This window comes from Lepisma saccharinum, chromosome 25 (assembly GCF_977018435.1).
Source record: "Lepisma saccharinum chromosome 25, izLepSacc3.1, whole genome shotgun sequence".
Lineage (NCBI taxonomy): Eukaryota > Metazoa > Arthropoda > Insecta > Zygentoma > Lepismatidae > Lepisma > Lepisma saccharinum.
Window position 1 is genome coordinate 7,893,452 of NC_139253.1, and position 19,674 is coordinate 7,913,125.

At 38.4% G+C, this 19,674-nt stretch overlaps 1 protein-coding gene across 1 annotated transcript in view; it reads right to left on the minus strand.

Moving 5' to 3' along the window:
• The window catches only part of LOC145978540 (endothelin-converting enzyme homolog), a 172,640-nt gene that overhangs the window by 136,951 nt on the left and 16,015 nt on the right, over positions 1-19,674 (minus strand). The window contains exons 8-10 of the mRNA XM_083111199.1: positions 17,778-18,008; positions 15,948-16,055; positions 12,626-12,770 (exon numbers count right to left, since the gene is read on the minus strand). Of these exons, the coding sequence (XP_082967325.1) occupies positions 12,626-12,770; positions 15,948-16,055; positions 17,778-18,008 (484 nt within the window). The remainder of the gene's footprint in view (positions 1-12,625; positions 12,771-15,947; positions 16,056-17,777; positions 18,009-19,674) is intronic.

The following is a 19,674-nucleotide window of genomic DNA, read 5'->3' on the forward strand; positions in this document are numbered from 1 at the left end:
CCTAACAACACACTTATCGAACTCGTCTATATCACTCTTGATTTTTCGGCGAGGTCGTGTTTTATGGGGCGTTTCCGACCCAGCACACGGGTGAGAGAGTTTCTTGTCTCACCTCTTCTAGTTGAATGATCGACCGGCTGAAGAGGAAAGCTTTTAGTTCATTGAACTTTACAGAAAAGACACAAGACAGCAAACCAACACTTATCCTAACTGGATTAAAAACTAAAACGAAATCATACACAAGGCATTTTTAAACAATTTACTAGAACTCTGTAAAATGATTAACTGGATTCTCTTCCAGCGGCAAATTGTTGTTGCCTTGTTTGTTCCTGAAAAGGGAGTTTGGAACAGTTCGGGTTTTATCACAATTTCTACAAATCTAGCATGAAAAAACTCGGCCGTCTGAATGTTATTATTGCATTGAGGACGTTTGAATTACAAGAATACTCAACTCTACAAAAAAAAATGTCAACTTAATCTACAAATAGAGAGATGAAACAGGTTTCGACAAAACATTTCTTTCCCTCTGATCACTCATAAATTGCTTCCATTATTTTTTTATTGTTGTGCATCAAGAATTTTGTTTTAAAATTTTGTTTACATTATATCATATTTGCTTTAACAACGTTATTGTCATAATTTTAACGTGCTTCATGTATGTCACTTCTGACAATTTTGTAACATATGTATCGTATATTTATTTGGTTCATTTTAGTAAGGGTTGAATTATACTTGGTCTACTGTATTTTATTACGACAGGTATGGGAAGGATGGGCAAGTGCAGGTCACCTGTTCCCCTGCCTGATTTAGCGCCGTACGCCACTGGTCAACGGTGATATATGGACATTTAATGATTTTTTTTTTAACGCCGCTGATACATGGACGTCTTCACGATTTTTTCCAGGAAGGGACGAGCATGGCATTTTTCTAAGCGAGGGGGGACTACAACAATGAGGCAGAAACACCCCAAAAAAATAGTATTACTCCCTTTAAAAAAATTATTCAGTTTCACGTTATCATGTTCCTGCAACGCCCTTACAATAATTAACATATATTACTAAGACTGAAATGAAATTATATGCGTGAAATATGTACTTTTTCATTGACTTTCATTTCCGGGTGGCGTGGCCCCGCTTGGCCCCTCCCTTCCGGACGTCCATGCGAATGGAGAAATCATTCCAACCAGTCTCAGTTAATGGAATTATAAGGTGACTAGATTTGTTAAATCAATATACAAGAACAACAAAGAAAAATCCTTAATTGTTAGTTCTATGCATCATAAGCCACGAGAATCATGGAAGATATATACTGTAATAATGAATTGAAGGAAATCATGCCGAGTTTTTATTTTTAGGCTACCTGTTCACGTAGGAATGGAAAGGTGCACAAAAAGAATTACAAAAATGTATGTAAAAGAAAACCAAGTATTTCGATCAAGTTATTTCTATAATTGTAATAAAGAATGACCAATTGTCCTTTCAACTAAGTACAGTATAAGTTTCAATTTGTCTTTTCCGGGTTATTAACTTTGCCTTGCCTTTCATCGTATATTTATCATGATCCTTAATTTTAAACAAATCTTACATAAGTTGGTAAAAAAATAGGACACCGAAACTATAGGAAAAAATATACTGTGATATAGAAACAAACACAAAGGAAACACCAATGACATTAACGCGGGTCAAACCAAAACCATTTGTCGTTGAGAGCTGAACTCACATCCACGAACTCGCAGAAAAATTCCCATGGAATTCGCTATTCGTCTGATATTGAATACCCAATGATGCTTTCTGTTATGTAATAGACACTTATGAAGTGAATACATTACGAGGGCCACTATTTATATTTTGAGCCTTAGCAACACTGATTGAAGTTAGGCCCGATTTGATGTTTGCACGGAATCGTCTGGCATTATTGACCATAACGTACTTCAAATGTTTTTTCAATAGCTTGATTTGTGTTGTTTATGTTGCCTTGGAAATTACGCGACAACAATAAAATGGAATTAACTCGAGAACATTTTCTTGCGATGATTTTTTACGATTTTCGACGTGGATTATCAAGACAAGAGTGCATCGATCAACTTACTTCCACATTTGGCGATGAAGCCGTATCCTTTGCCATTGTGAAACGCTGGTATAACGAATTTAATCATGGCCGCCATTCGCTCACCGACGAGATTCGCGAAGGTCGTCCAAAATCAGTTGTTGTTCAAGAAAACATTGATGCTGTGCAAAACCTAATACTGCAAGATCGTCATGTGACATACTGTGAGATTGAGGCAACCATAGGCATTAGTTCCACCAGCATATATAAAATATTACATGATCATTTAGTTGTGAGAAAGGTATGTTCTCGTTGGATCCCACACAATTTGACAAAAACTCAAAAAGACGCTCGCGTCAATTGGTGCAAACATATGTTCAATAAATACAATCGTGGTGCTTCAAAAAACGTATATAAGATTGTAACAGGTGACGAATCATAGATATATGCATATGAGCCGGAACGTAAACAGTAGTCGACTGTATGGGTGTTTCAAGATGAACCCAATCCAACAAAAGTTGTTCGCGCTCGAAGCACATCGAAACAAATGGTCGCCTGTTTTTTTTTTTTGGGAAAACTGGTCATGTGGCAACTGTGCCTTTAGAGGAACGTAGAACGGTCAACTCTGAATGGTACACAACAATTTGTTTGCCAGAGGTATTCAGTCAAATACGGAAAACAAACAAACGCCGTCAGATCATTCTTCATCAAGACAATGCCAGCTGTCACACATCTCGTCTAACGACCGACTTTATGAACAGTCAAAAAATCGAATTGATGGGTCATCCGCCGTACAGTCCTGATTTGGCACCCGATGACTTCTTCTTGTTTCCGAATGTCAAGAATAAATTGGGTGGGCAACGATTTTCGTCGGCGTTCGTCGATTTTCGTTGATGCGTTCAAAAACCATATTATGTAGGTGTCTCAAGAAGATTGGAAAAACTGCTTTTGTTAGGCTCAAGATATAAATAGTGACCCTCGTATTAGTCCTACTTTGCCAGATTTCAGAAAACACACACACTCACATACTTAAAAGATATGAATAAGAGATTGGTCATTTGGAAATGAATTTTCAAGTTTTATTTTTATGCTCTAGTGAATAGATGTAAAGTAAAGTGAAGTATCTTATTGTTAAACAGAATTACAAATTTATATTTACTCAAGGATTAATTTATCACAATTAATTGCAATTATACATTCAACATAGGTTGAAACAATGCCTTTTGTTATGGACTTTTGGTGAATTTAAGACTCAACAATACGCTATCGAAAATAAACCTACAGTTTAAACCCTACCACTATGTCCCTACACCGGGTATCGATCCCAGTGCCCCTTCATTACAAGGCGACGTTGTTAGCACTATGTTATCGGGGCACAGCGCGCTACATCATGTTTTTTTTGTTTTTTTTTTGTCAGTACACATTCATCAATTATGTCAGTATCATTGTCGTTGAAACGTTTCAGTAAACGTTCTTATACGTTCTTAAACGTTTCAACGTTTATATAAGAAACGATAAAACGTACTGTGATACTTATCTTCACGATTAGTCAAACGTATCATTCATTCGCTCTTCATATTTTCCATCCTTAAATTCTGATAATTATGTATTTTATCTAACAACAGATTAAATTATATACCAAACATTATCGAGAAGCAATTCTCAAAACATTATACTAAGATATTAACATTATAATAAGTGTCCTTCCATAGCCATTTCAGTCTTCAAACTGCTTCCAACAGCTTCCGTACGTTGATTCGCGATTAGTCAAACATGTCAAATGTAACTGCTATTAGTAAACGTACGAGGAAAAATAAGTTTTTTAGAAATTCTCTTCTCAATAAGAATACTATATTACTACCTTTATTATATTAAATATTAATTAATTAATTAATTCTCTAGCACTCTTGATTCTGAAAATTCGTAGTTACAGTTCAATTTGTACTTATCCTGAGCAAAATTTATATATATTCTATTCCAATCTTTACAGATTTCTTTTAGATTCATCTCCATGTTCGTTTTGGTCCTTTACCATCAGGTTTCCCAACAAGATTCCTGTAAAAATCTCCTTTATTCCTTTCTCATTCGTGCCGGTTTAAAAAAAAACATAGAGAGTTAGTTAGTTAGTTGTTTCCCACTGTACTATTTCAATTTTTGAATAATCACATGTTAGTTATGAATGCATCGTTGACATCCTGTCTGATCATATATGTGTTTGGGTTGAGGCTCCGTATCTACCTGCAACATTATTTTCTTTCTTTTTTTTTCTTGTTATCTACTTTCTATATTTAACATTAGAAACAACACATTCCCATTAACAATATTTCATGTTATGCAAAACATTTAAGTTTTATACACCATCAGAGGTGTGATTGCAACAAACGTTACCACTACGTCATCCGACAAAAAAGTTAGAATCGGTATTGTTATATTTTATTGCTCAGGTCATTTCATTTTTTTAATATGTATAGCTATAGTGAATATACTAACTTAAGCCCTCAGACTCGTAAACCAACAAATATACACACCTCTGTTAACTGCCTTGTATTTTGGGGAGAGGGGGACAATTGTACCTGTTGGTGCAATACACTTTGAAGTTTTTTGTTTTCTAAGTGCCACACATCAATTTCATCATAATTATCATTATTCATCCTCATCGTTGCCATTAGCCTCTCCTTTTTTACAAATTTTTTCGTACTGATATCGCCTTAGCAGATTAACAGAAATCGTCTAAAATTTGAACTCGTGACACCTCCCAATACCATTGCAAGCTTACTTGTGATTGTCCCCCTCAATTATTCAAAATACCTCACTTTCATATTCAAATACACACAAGTAAAAAAGTTCATATCACATTAGTGATTTTAAATTTTATTCTTGGGGCCACTTTCTAACATTGTTGCCTGATATTAAAATAAGCGAAAACACTCTGCTATGCTTAATAAAAAACAACATCTATTCATTGCCAGATTGTACAACTGTATAAGTCAAGGTTCATAAGCCTCATCCATCTCATTCTAGGGACTGCATATTTTGTATACAGTTTTTGTAGTGGAATCAAAACACAGGTTGTTAAGAATATCGTCAGTAAATATGAGAATTTTTGCTGTGAAATTTCCATGCTGTTTAACCTAATAGAATTCGAATCTCTGAGAGAGCCAAGTACTAAGCTTTAGCATTCCATATTAGCAAAACCTTTATACGTACGTATTTATAACCTCAATTTACTAATCAAAAAATCCCCCCTAACCAACCAATTAGCACATTTATATGACCTTCTATAGAGGAAGAGGACATGACATTTCCGAGCCGGTATTATTAATGTGACATTCTTAACAGGTTAATGCATCAATCTTTAAGCAAACACTTAGGAATGTTTGAAATTCAAACAATTCTTGTGACAAAAAACAAATAATTAGGAAATTCTTTTTAACCAAACAATCAACACAAATCTCTCTTTTTTATAGAGAAAAAAGGAAGAGCATAACATTCCTGAGACAGTAATAGTGAACACTGTCGTTTGAAATTAGAAGAAGATTAATCACACGAGCATCATCATCGTCGACATCGCTTATCCTGACGGGATGCACGACATGTTTATCCAACGTATAGGAATACACGTTGATGATTAAGCGTTTTCCTTCTGCATCTCGTGCTCGTGTTTCGAATTTTGATGTATCAGAAATAGTCACCGGGTATTCGATGCCAGACATTACACTTTCAAAACTCGGACTCGTATTGTTTGTAATATCCAACCCACTGTGGATTATTTTTGCAATAAACAGGATGCAGTGCAGCCAATATACACCAAAAAAAACAAACACTTGTTATCGCTGTTCTGTATATTTAACACAGCCCTCTTGTGTTGAATGTTCGGTGGAAGAGGCATAAGCTAAGTACGTGTTGCTAGAAGGCCTTCGTCGTTGCAAGTCATCCATAACCCATTCACTAAGAAATAAGAAAAAAAATATTGACGTACTGAAAAAAAAAAGTTGACTTGTTCACCGAGTTCACAGATGTTTACTCATTGATGACTCCGTCGTTGTCGTCTATCAAAAAACCTAAGTACGTTGGAAACAGTGAGAGAGTTATCGAAAAATCTCCCCCCTTGTCGATTTTTTTTTGGTGACTGTAGGTCCAGTTTCGATTAGCCTTACTGTGCATAAAATAAACATAAAAAAACAAATCCAAACCAGAGTATCAACAAATTAAAAAAAAAAAAATTTCCCCCTGTATACTTGTATAATTTAAAACACCAAGTTCGATACCCGGCGGATCCCACTGTAGGTCCAGTTTCGATTAACATTACTGTGCATAAAGTAGACTTAAAACAACAAATCCAACCCAGAGTACACGCGTCAATACCATCCACTATGAGTAAACTAACATGATCATGATCATCGTCCCCTTCCCCTCCCTCCGATTGTTACCTCGCTTTTATGTTATTCGCAATAAAAAATAGTTTTTTTCAAGCGCACGTTATGTATGCTCATATTTTTTTGTTTAGCGTAAATTTCGATGTTTAATCAAAACACCACTTCCTGTTCACTAACGCAACTCGCAATTATTACACACACATGCAAAAAAAAATAACAAAAAAAAAAAAAACTTACCTACAAAAAGCTGCTAGCAATTTAACACACACAAAACAGTTGTATAATCGCGTGCAGTTGCAAGAAAAAAACATTACTCTTCTTTACAGAAGCTTCCACAGAAAACGAAAATCACCCCCCTCCCCTCCCTCTCCCTCCTCCTCCTCCTCTGCTGTATGACAAATAGCACAAACATAAAAATCAAGATTTTGGAGAGCAAAACATAAAATTTGCATGCATCTGATGTCGAACTAGGAACTTTTATCTTTCGGGGAGTCAACATTATTTTTTTACTCAGTCGTCATATAACATGAACACACGCAAACATTCACATGTGCTTTTTATTATTTTGTGTTCGGTAAGTACAAGTATATTCTTACATAAATTATTGTTTAATTTAATAAATTGTAAAACTCGGAGCCTGCTATACTAATACTCCTTCTGTCTATTGAAAGCGAATGTTGCGTGCATACGGAAATAACACAGAAAAAAAAGCGGATGGAAGCAATTTAAAATCAGTGGAGCAAGGTTAGTATTACGAGAGCGTAAAAACATGTGCTTTCATTCAACTTCGAAAAATAAGAATAAATGTGTGCATACAGAACACATATGCTTTCTTTTCACAGTTGTAAAATCATATAAATTGTACATGAAGTAAGTTGCGGGAAGGCTCTCTCTTTTATGTCTGTGTATATGTTGTACAATTAGGTACAAGTATTGTACAATTAGGTACAAATTGTTGTACAATTATTTCCCCCCAGTTGCCCAGTTGGAGTTGGGGGCACAACACTGGTACTATTTGTAATCACAGTGCTTACTCATGTATTTTGTTTAATATTTTATTTCAAATTCACTGTCAGAAACTAGTGTTGCCAGTTCCTGGATGTAGGTTTACCTACTCTGTTGGTTGTCACTGTCAAGCTTCCAGTATTCGTACAGCATAAAAAGCTATAACCCCCCTCTCAAAATATATACATTGTATACGCCAAGATGCTCAATAGCCTAGCAACACATCATGAAAAAACATGCCAAGAGGACCCAGTGGGTTTATAAGTCAGTGCTGCCAACTCCTATTTGTAGGTTAGCTTAACCTGTGAAAAATCATATAGTAGAATTTTTGTAGAGTGGGTACGCAACACCGACGAGCCTCAAATGATAATTCAAGACTCGTCGGTGTTGCCAATTTCTATTTGTAGGTTAGCTTAGCCAGTAAAAGATCACATAGTGGAATTTTCTTCGGATGGGTTGGTAAAACCCAAGCCTCAAACAAAACATCCAATAGAGTTGACAGATGTAAAAAGAGGACAATAGGTACCCCTCATAAAAGGCTACAGTAAAAACCCACAGTGTCGCCAACACTAGGCCCCCAACAGTATTGCCAGACATAAAAAATACATGGACCCCTCAGACCCTTTGATGAAAATTTACAGTGAAAAACCCAGTAGGTTAACAACACTGTCAAAAAATCTACGGTAGTGTTGCCAGATGTAAACAGAGGGCAATAGACCCCCCTCATAAAAGGCTACAGTAAAAACCCACAGTGTTGCCAACTCTGTGCCCCTCAAAATATACATCATAAAAGGCTACGACGAGCCTCAAATGATGATTCGAGCCTCAGTGAAAAAAAAACCCAGTAGGTTTAACAACACTGTCAAAAAATCTACGGTAGTGTTGCCAGATGTAAACAGAGGGCAATAGACCCCCCTCATAAAAGGCTACAGTAAAAACCCACAGTGTCGCCAACACTAGGCCCCCAACAGTGTTGCCAGACATAAAAAATACATGGACCCCTCAGGTCCTTTAATAAAAATTTACAGTGAAAAAAACCCAGTAGGTTAACAACACTGTCAAAAAATCTACGGTAGTGTTGCCAGATGTAAACAGAGGGCAATAGACCCCCCCCTCATAAAAGGCTACAGTAAAAACCCACAGTGTTGCCAACTCTGTGCCCTCAAAATATACATCATAAAAGGCTACGACGAGCCTCAAATGATGATTCGAGCCTCAGTGAAAAAAAACCAGTAGGTTAACAACACTGTCAAACTACGGCAGTGTTACCAGATGTAAACAGAGGGCAATAGACCCCCCTCATAAAAGGCTACAGTAAAAACCCACAGTGTTGCCAACTCTACCCCTCAAAATATACATCATAAAAGGCTACGACGAGCCTCAAATGATGATTCGAGCCTCAAATGATTATTCAGTACCCGGCAACACTGCGAGAAAAAGGTTGCCAGCTCCTTGCTTTAGGTTAGGTTAGACCAAAACCCTTGGTGATTTTTTCGGGTAAGGAGTTGGCAACACTGCGCCATCAAGTGGAGATCATGCCTTACGAGAGAAATCCATTAAGGCTACGACGAGCCTCAAATGATGATTCGAGCCTCAAATGATTATTCAGTACCGGGCCACTAGGTCTACTACTATTATCTATATACTTTGTGAAAGTTACTTGTTAGTCTGTGTACTATCACCGGTACCTGTGTCCACTGTCGTATTTACTGCTGGTTTCCTTGCCTTATTTCGTTTTGGGTGAGATCGCTTCGACGCGATATCGACGTACTGCGTTTCTTCTGGCGATGCTCAAAGGTATCTTGGCGATGGCGCTGAAGTTGCCATTCCGCTTCCTTAGCCTGTGAGGACTTCAAAGTTCCGGCATCTATGGACATAGGCATCTCACTGTTCGCACCTTCCATCTTCAATGTAGCATCCATCATCTCGGGGGTGGATATCCCCTGATCTGGCTCCGGCGTGCCGTCGGACGAATCGACCGACGTGTCGTCATGCTGCTCGAGATCCATGTACACTGGTTCCAATATTGGGGTGTCTTCTGCATTCTGGTTCTGGTCTGTCGGCTTCTCCATTATCACCTCCATTTCACCTGCGTCGACGTCCGCACTCAGGGGCTCAACTTAGCTGTTCTGTCTGTTGTTGGGGGGAGTTCGAGGTCAAAGCGTGATCCAAATTATTGGTGTCGGTCTCCGTGTGCTGCGCAGATAGGTTCGTAAAGGTTGCCGGCATCACTGGTTCAGTGCCATCGATCTGATTGGGCCCAAATCTGACGACATTGGCATACAGGGTGGCGTTCTTCACAGGCCCAGCAGGACGTCGTTGGGGGCACTTCCCAGCCACGTGCCCCCCAAATCGCAGATAGCACAGGTGCGTTCCTGACCAAGATACGTCACCCAAAACCGTTGTCCACATATTGTAACATATGAGGGAATCGGGTGATGTAATGGCATTTTCAGGATTTTTCGTCCTATTAGAACTTTATAAATATTCTCCCGTGTACACTTCGTCCAGAATTTTGTCGATAATTTTGCCATATTGGCTCAAAACTGAACGTATGTCGTCATCTTTGAGTTCCTCGGGTACAACGTGTATCCGGACCGTCACATAATCCATATCTGCCTACGTCATGTCAACACTATATTCATCGGTATCGTCGTGATATTTAACACAGCCATTTGAGTTCTGTATCAAACGTTCACCAAGCACTCGTGAAGTTAATTTCAGGAACACACACTTATGAAACAAATCAATTTCTATACGCACTACTTGTTCTGGCGTTAGATGCAACGTGTCGTTAATCCAACGATGTAAGTGTAAGGTCGAAGGTTCTGTTGCAACATTTCGAAAGTTTAATTTCAGGGTATTAATTCACCGAAGCACCATTCTACTAACTGGTTCTATTGAACAGGACACAAAAGTTGCCACGCGAATGGAGAGTAGCCGCTTATGCAGGAGCATCGCGCACGACGTCTGCTCACTCACGCGTTCCATGCGAGACTTCGACTGAGCTACCGCGGCTAAAGATCTAGGAAAGCTGAAATACCGCACTGCTGATAAAGTGATAAAACTTATGAACATTGCAGTAGATATGTACTTTCCAACTCTCTCCACCGTGAGTCTCGATTGAATTATGTCACCCTTTGATTTTGCAGTGAGAAGGAAATAGATTTCACAGCTTGCGAACGAGATGAATTCATTGATCTCTGCGCTGATTCCACACTCAAAGTAAAGATCACCAAGAGTGAAGTATCTGTGGACTGTCAGAGGAGTATCCTAACTAGTGAAGACAACAATGGACGTACTTTTGCCCTTTCAACTTCATATTTTCTCACTGCTATGGCGACAATAAAATCTAAAACAAGAAATAGACCGATGACCTTGCTGCGTTAGAGTGCTGCATCGAGCCTTTTTTACTCGATCGTCTAATAGTTCGCACGGATTAAGCTAGATGGCTTACCGAATCGACAGATTCTTCGCTCGAGCGAATAACGCTCGAACAGGCAAACGATCGTTATACGCTCCAAGCCCAGTAGTTCACGAACAACCGTAATTTGTCTGGACCTTCAAATATGCTTCGTAAAGTGAAAGACGCAGGGAACATAGTCATCATCTCCATGTTAAAATGTAATTTAGTCCATGTTACCAATACATAGCAATATATGAAAATGAATAGATGATTATGGGCTGAAACTTCCAGCACCAATTTTACATATGTACGATTATTGTCACATTGAACTGATATTTGATGTTTTATATATTCGAGCGAATCACGCTCGAGCGTGGGAGATTCGATCGAGTTTGAGCGAGTGAAAGTGATCCAATGCAGTAATGCGTGTTTCGTTGTCAACTGTAAGGCCTGATATCAAACATTTGAGCTCTAAGCACCAGTCTCAAGTCTCACATTAATAAAAACTGTGTTCCATTCTGATGTTTGTTCCTTATGTTATATTTCAACAAATTAATAATATTCGTTCTGGAGTAGGTATTTATTTGATAATAGGTTTAACTTCCTCCTGATAACATATTCCACTTAAATTTAAGATTAAAAATTGAAAATTATTCAAACAAGGGTGCCGTGAACGTATAAAAATGTTGGGAATCCATGCTCGCAAGCAATTCATTCTTTTTAACAGATGACCATCTAAATTGACATTAATTGTCATCAAATTTTAACAAATCTGATATAACACCATTAAGCCTTGTTTCCATGATATGAAAAACTAAATATGATGACCAAGGCAGTAATTTACTTGTACAAGTACAAGTACATTTGTACTTGATACAGAGTCTGAAGAAGACCTTGCTAGAAAGTTGAAACGTTACGTTTAGTTTATGTTTTTAATAAAATAAATTACTGCCTTGGTCAGCATATTTAATTTTTCAAATCTGATATGTTTAAATATGATAATATAGAGGCAAAATAGTATAATGTTAACACTTATCATTGGAAAAATTACGTCCGGGGGAAAACAAATCGGCTCTGGGGAACATATGTCGTTAAAACACAGGAAAAGCATTCTTAAGGAAATGTGTTTCCTACAAAAGATAATAAACGGGCATTTGTAGACTCTGTCTCTGTGATCTGTGGAACAAGGCCGCGCTTAGCGGAAGAGAAGGGGGGAAAGCAGTGCGCGCTGCTGGAAACGGCTGGTAGCTACCACTCGCTTTCCCTCTCACGAGTTCATTGATCGAGCTCTGTCGAGTCCCTACCACCTCGCTATTTGCCAAAAGTGGCAGAAAAGCGAAGGGAAATAAACCAAATCAAAAGAATCGTGTCGGTACTTGGGCAGAGATTTGTTTTCTTTCGTTCGCTCCAGATTCCCTGATCAAAGTTTGCCCTGTTGAGAGATAGACCCGTGCCACAAGGGCCTTGTAAGCAAGGGTCACGGGTTCGATACCCGATGGAGGCACATATAGTGGTCCGGATCCCACTTCAAACTGTAGGTCCAGTCTCGATTAGCCTATCTGCGAACAAAGTGCGCTTAGAGCAAGAACTCAAAAATACCACAAGGTTGAAAGTTGAAGGAACTGAAACTAGATGGCACTAGTTGCAGGGTACGTGCAAAAACAGCAAATCCGCCGTGGCCTTAAATGTATTCCTTTTGCACTGAGCACATCAATTGTGTTGAAAAATAAATTCAATACTTAAACAATTGATTTTAAATATGCCAACAATTAAAATAACACACTTTACTTACCTATTGTAGCTGGTGATACATCAGCTATATACCACTGTAATGCCCAGAAATAAATGATCCTTTCAACCAACAATCTTTCTGTTTCGTAGTCCAGTGTGACGTTCACTCCCTCAAACATAGCATCCAGGTACTTCTTCCAATCAATCTACAACGAGGTTAGAGATGTTCAAAATTACTATGTATTCATTTTGATATAGAATAAGTTGAGTCATTTTCCACCAAATGCTTGCGCACCCCCTAATTTTCTTCCGCACCCCCTATTCAAAACCTATGTTGAAAACATTAACTCTTACGGTGTCATATGTCGTAGTCACATTGAGCGCCCGAAGGTTAGGTATTGTAGTGAGACCGCTGTTATTGTACACAACAGCCAAGCATTGAAAGAAAAGCCGAAAGTATTTTACTGTACTGTCGGTAGCCTCTATAAAGATCAGGGGCCGTTGTCTTTTCTTTCGTCAGTATTGTTGTTAAGAATTGTTTCTTCTTTTGTTTTGAGTGGCTTGTTTATGTTTTTCGACATTTGCCTATATACAGCTCGCTTAGTTTTTTTTGGCATTGTTGTTAAACGGTTTTATTGTCCATCTACTTGTTCCTCTTTTCTCCAAGTCTCACTTTTTGAGTGGTTTACGGGGATAATAACGTCTTTTATACAATTACTTCTGCTCATACTACTAATAAACTACTATTAATGCTAATAATAATGCCATTATTATTATTATTATTATTATTATTATTATTGCCACGTTTATCCTGATACTTGCCCCACCTCCCCTCCCTCCCAGGCAAAAATTCATGGTTGCGCCTCTGCTAAAACATGATGCATATTTCACGCTTTCTTTATTTTCAACATCGCATGATTAATCCTGGCGCCGCCACTGGCACTGACCAAGAATTAGCAGCAATAGCCTACGTTATAATGATACAATATTGTGCATTCTGGGTAATGTACGACGAATACAAGTGCATATTTGACAGCTATGATGCATATAACTTTCCCTAGTATCTCATTGGAGACCCAGTAGATGTCACTAGGGATCCCAGTGATAGTGCTCCTAGAGTACTGAGTTGCACACACCAGGTAACCTTGCCATAAGAACAACCAGTACCGATCTCTCATACCCAGTGTGCGAATGAAGCTTTTTACTGTTGGGGAAGATGCCCACTCGGTGGCGAATTTGTAATTTCATTGCGGGGGGAGTTTCTTCTGGGTATGAAAATTTGTATATGGTACCAGTCAGGTCCGGATTAAGGTGGGTGCTATTGATGCTGCAGCATTAGGCCCATTCCTGAAATCCAGATGAAAACAGACGAGAATTTTCCGAAACCTGAACAGTTTTCTTTTGCTATATTAATCTGAAAATAAATCCTAGAATGAAATTTGGAGCCCCAATTTCGGACGCCTAGACACAGCGTTACTTATTATACAGTTACTATTATTCTTTGCGCTGTGACGTAACTATAACGTCGTTGTGTTTTTTTGTTCACCGAAGATTTCAAGCATCAGGCCCAATTTCGTCTTAATCCGGCCCTGATACCAGTTACGGAAGTAAATGATTCCTTTGCAGTTGTGAGTTCTATTGAACAGCGGTTCTGACCTAGGACATTAAACCTCATGATAACATTTACATGTAATTCAGAAACAGTACATTTCCGTTGACGGAGGGCGCTACTGCCAAATAACCTACTTTCTAATAGCTCAACACAAAAATATTATATTTATTACACACATTATCGCCCTTTGCAATATACAGTAAAACCTAGTTATTCCGGATCCCGATTAGCCGGACTTCGTTTAATCTGGACAGGCAAACGGAACAAAATAGTAGAGTGCAAGGTTTTAAATGGCAGTCAACCACTGATGAAATTCTGTTTCCCGCAGACTTTGTACTGTACTGTATAGTGTATTTAGGGCCATGCCCTTTAAATACACCATAATAAACGTGTTTTGTTGCTATAAACGGAGTTTTGATGCACTTCTACTGTTCTTTTAGGTTATTTCAGTTAATCCGGACTTTCGTTAAACCGGTCAACTTATGCCCCCCCCCATTAGTCCGGATTAACGAGGTTTTACTGTAATTAAAACTAATGTAAACGTATTCTACTACATTGTGGTACTAGTTCGCTTTATTTGTGCTCTTGTAAACTTTTTTAAGGGGATGGAAAATGTTTAAAAAGAGTGTGAAATGATGGAATAGGATAAAGTTTGGTTTCAGGAAATCACGCTGGCTGTAGTCCGAGTGTCGCACACGTGACAATGGAATGCCCCCTCCCCCACACACGTATATATAGTGTGTGTTTTTGTGTGTTAAGTGTGGAGGTTGAATTTTGTACCCCCGAAATGAAAAACGTTCCTGCGCCACTGATTCTACTTCAGGTTTTCCTAGTTTATTTAAAAATGGTGCCGGCCCCCGTGAAGGAGTGGCTAGCACATCGCAACCAGGGGTACCGGGTTCGAATCCTGGCCTGGGCATGGATGTTTGTGAGCGTCCGTTCATCTATATTTCATCATATCATAACTCATCCCCATCTTCGCAAATTAGCCAAAAGTCGCACAAGAAGGCGAGGTACAATAAAGCAAGTCAATCAATCAATTTTAAAATGGGCAGAGCAACGGGTAGTCTCCGAAGCTTTTCTAAAACATGTGAACGCGACGGCAGAACGTGGGCTGTTTAAAAATAGAACTTCGGTTAGAAGTAGATACAATTGTTTTAAATGTTAAATAACTGTTCCAGAATGATTTTTAAATGGTGCTTGTTCCATTGTTAAGAAATTATATACTGATTAGTCCACGCGTTTACTGCTTTAACGTGGAAGAACTGAAGAAAGCCGCCGCCACAAACGTGGGTGGGGATAAACAGCGGGTGAGTTGTTTCCCTCCAATCACACTCAACCTTCAGCCGATGTGCGCAGTTGTCATTCTGCTCGTCTACTCCACGTGGAGTCTCAGTCACATGACTGCGGATACGCTGTTGCCGTACTTTGCAACTTCAATGTGGTGACCGTGAGATGGCGGAGGGACAAGGTGGCGTAGAGTAGCTGTGTGGCAAAACTTTGCCTTGAATGTGATTGTTGCAGCTGGTGGGCGCGCTCCGTGGATTTCAAAGCCAGCTGGTCGTTAACGTAGCTAGCGCGTCGACTATATATGCTTTGAGGAGGAGAGAAGCATCCTTGGCAGGGAATAAAAACAAATTCTGCTGTCGTTGATAATAATTTTTGTGTGGGGAAATCTCCGTCATCCCTCCCCCCGTTAATTCGCACCCAGCTTATACCTCTATTGACATTCTTATGCACATTATTTATGAAATTTGACTTTTCCACTTACCGTTGTATTCCCCAGCCCCGTAGCGTTGTCGGTGTACTTCTGAAACTCGTCCAAGAGCACGTAGTAGCTCTTCCCGTCTCTTTCTTTCGATAAGTAGTACTCGTAAGCCTTTAGAATGAATAAACGAGAAACACATGTGTTTGAAATAAAAAAAAAAACATTGTTATACAGAGACTATTACTATTACTAGTATTATTAATCTTATTTTATATTATATCCTCAGCAATGGCGGGTATCTGGGGAGGGTAGCAGTTGCCCCCCATTGCACCTGCATGTTGTCCTTGCCCCCATCCCAACTCAGTTTTGTCACCCAGTCGACGCCACTGATCCTCTTTGCAGAGAAAGCTATTTTTAAAATGTAACAAGGACAAACCAGGGAATGGAAGTTGATGCAATTCAATCTAGTTGTTTTTTTTCGGTGGAGAGGGGGGGGGGCTTGAATACAATGTTATGTTTCCTTTCAGTTAAAACTAGAAATCATTATTTTTAGTTTGCTTTTCTTGGGACTTTTTCGGTTATTGGTATTTTTTTTCAATTTTTGTAGTTTTTATTGCATTTTTATACTTTTTAAGGCTTAACTGTATTTTCATGGTGCAATTTAGTCGTACAGTACAGTCTCGATAATTCGATGTTTATTGCTACTACAGCAGCATTACAAATGCAGGAGAACAATGCGCCCACTATGAACGCTTTAAGTAGTCCAGACACGAGTAATAGTTGAGCAAGGTATACAATTATTGCTTACGACATATAATTTGTATTTCAATTACAATGGAAAAAGAAGATGTATTTGTAATAAAAAATATTATTGTAGACGTTGGTTTCATTTATTTATTTCCATTCTCTTTCATGACTGCCTGTACATCCGTTATGCATTGCGGTTTTCGGAACATATCAAGTACGAGAGTAAGTCGAAAAGTAAGGTTCCTAATTCTTATCTAATACTCTGAATTAGTAATTTTGAATGTGTATTTTTCAAGATTCAAGTGGAGCTGACACTGGAAACCGCTACCTACTAAAAAAATATCTTAGCCAAGTAGCAGATCGACTGGAATAGAACATTAGATATTAACCAGTGAACCTTACTGTCTGACTTTCCCTCGTATATTTTGCAATCGCGTGGAATGATCGAAAGCGAAGGAGGAGGGGGTAATTGACTTGTCAGCATCATAGATCTGGATACCGGAATTAGAATCCTAGTCTCGACGTTTTCTTGATTCTTTCGCCGTGCCTGCTAATACCTACAGTATCTTCTCACTTGGTTGATTTGTTAACATTGTATTTAAAATCTGTAAACGAAGCCGTTACGTAGGGTAACGACCACAAGGGGCCTCTAACCTGAAGGGGCCTCGCGTCCTATTAAGCTACAAATTCTAATTAAATGTTACAATTTGAATGAACGTCTTTGCACTTTCACTAGGCAACAATACACACTGCACGTGGAAGAATGAAAGAAGCTAAGCCAGGTAATAGAGAAAAACTATTTCCGAACAACTATATCACAATAACGATTGTCAGGGGTGACAATATTTTCCATAGAGATCATCGGCTCACGCCTGGACTATTCAGAATTCGTGAACGAATTCAACTCCAGGAAAATGGCGAGTGAAATTATTAAATACCACTTTAATCAGTAATTTTATTATTATTATTTGAATTCGATAATACTTCTGCTGATGAATGTGTGGAGATTTTGCATCAATTCACATTGAGATTTCAAATTTAAAGAACGGATGAGCAACCCCTCCCCCCCCCCTACATTCTAATCTCACCCAGGGCCTCCCGATATGTTGCTACGCCAGTGTCTGTAAATAACGATGCACAACTTACTTCATATAGTTTACCCTGTAGTTTAAGCGCCCTGAAGGAAGCGTTGATGGATTTCTCTGCCTGGAAATCTTTCATTCCCAGATCTTCCGCGATGACTTCCATCACACTCGACATGTAGACCAAGCGAGTCTCAATAATTTTCTCTGCTTGGGAGTTTTTCTTGCGTTTCCTTAGTAATTCTTCCACTTCTCTGTAGCTGGGCAAAGGCAGCGTCTGCGATGGATCACTGAACTGAAAAGAGAGGTTTCCTTTATCTCAGTACAGGGTGTTTCACTCACTCTCGGCCAATGATATTCGCTTATAAATATGAAACGATCGGTCATAATTAGTGATCGGATTTTAAAGGGAATACCTTTTTTTTCAACACGGATAAATAATAACAGAGTTGATAATTATCTTCCACCAACAAGATTACATGGTTTTGACAATTTTTTTCCCCTTTGTCAGCCCACATTCCCTTTTATTCCCTCTTTTAAACATTTTCCTCTGTGATAATACATTCAAATGCTTACCAAAGTAAACTTTGTTGTGTAAAGAAATATACAGTAAAAGCGTAATGTTTCCACCCTCTATCAGGGTCTTCTTCAGACAAAGATTCACAATAATTGAATGTTTTATTAATTTGGAAACAAGGCTTAACAGTGTTTCCTTTGTGGTCCTTTTGTTGACTAGTTCTTCAGCCTACATTCCTCCCTTCTTTTTTAAAATTCTTCCTTGGTCCCTTTATTGAAAAGATATCAAATATTTTGTACGATTGTTTTTCCCTGAACGAAACATTCAACAATGGTTTATTCGTTTTAGCTTAGAGGAAAGAAAGAACAAGCACCTACTACCTTAGCTTCCCTCTAGGAGTGTTGGGAGTACATTGCAACGATTGTTGCAACAATGCAGTAACAAATGCATTGTACAGTGGTATCCATGAATATTACCGTGCAAATTGTCCATGACTTGTCTTGCATCTTGTGTTTTTAAGCGATGAATTTTTTTGTATACTGGTGCAGAAGTTGTCAACAGCTTGTTTTGAGTTTTCTTTGAATTCTTGAAGCTCTTATTGCGTCAAATAAAGTGCACGAACGCACGGTAATACTCATGGATCCCACTGTACGTGGCACGCCTGTTGAGTTGAAAGTGTACTTATCTGCTAGATTTAGACTTTCATTGTGAAGTTTTTTTAGAATAGTTTTAACTTCACCGTATGACAGTGACGACAGTATTGACTGTCAGTGGAATGGCGAAGCCACCTACAAGTGGTAGCAAGCTATGGAATGTGTTAAGCTGTTGCAAGATAGATTTCATAGAAATGAATGGTAATATTATTCGCTGTACTTTATCTTCAAAAAAAGGAAATTAAAAGGACTATACTTTGTTTTTGCACTCCACTAAAAATCTTATTTTAAATAAAGGCATAATGTATATCTTGTGACATTCACTTAGGTGCACGACACTGGATTACCACGTCACGGTAGATACCCAATCTCCCTGTCCGGCAGAGTTATGTGACTTTCCTTTACAGTATTGCTACACTGAACATTCTCCAGACGTGCTATTAGAAAAATTGCCATTGTACCGATTCAATAAAGGATTGGACAGTTCACAAATGTCTAGAAACCGAAAATGACTTCCGCTATCGTTATCCCTTTAATCACTCATAAATTAAAAACTATAATTTGATAACACAAACCAATAAGGACAGATTAATGTGAAAATAAACAAACAAATGAAGCATATACATATTAAAAATATACAAGACGTATCAACCTATACCATTCATGTATAAGAAGGGATACATTAAATTTCTTGCATTTTTTACTTTACTTCATACGAAATTTAATGTATCCCCTTTTTATAAATGAATGGTATATATTGTGCTTTCATTTAAAATAATATTTTTAGTGGA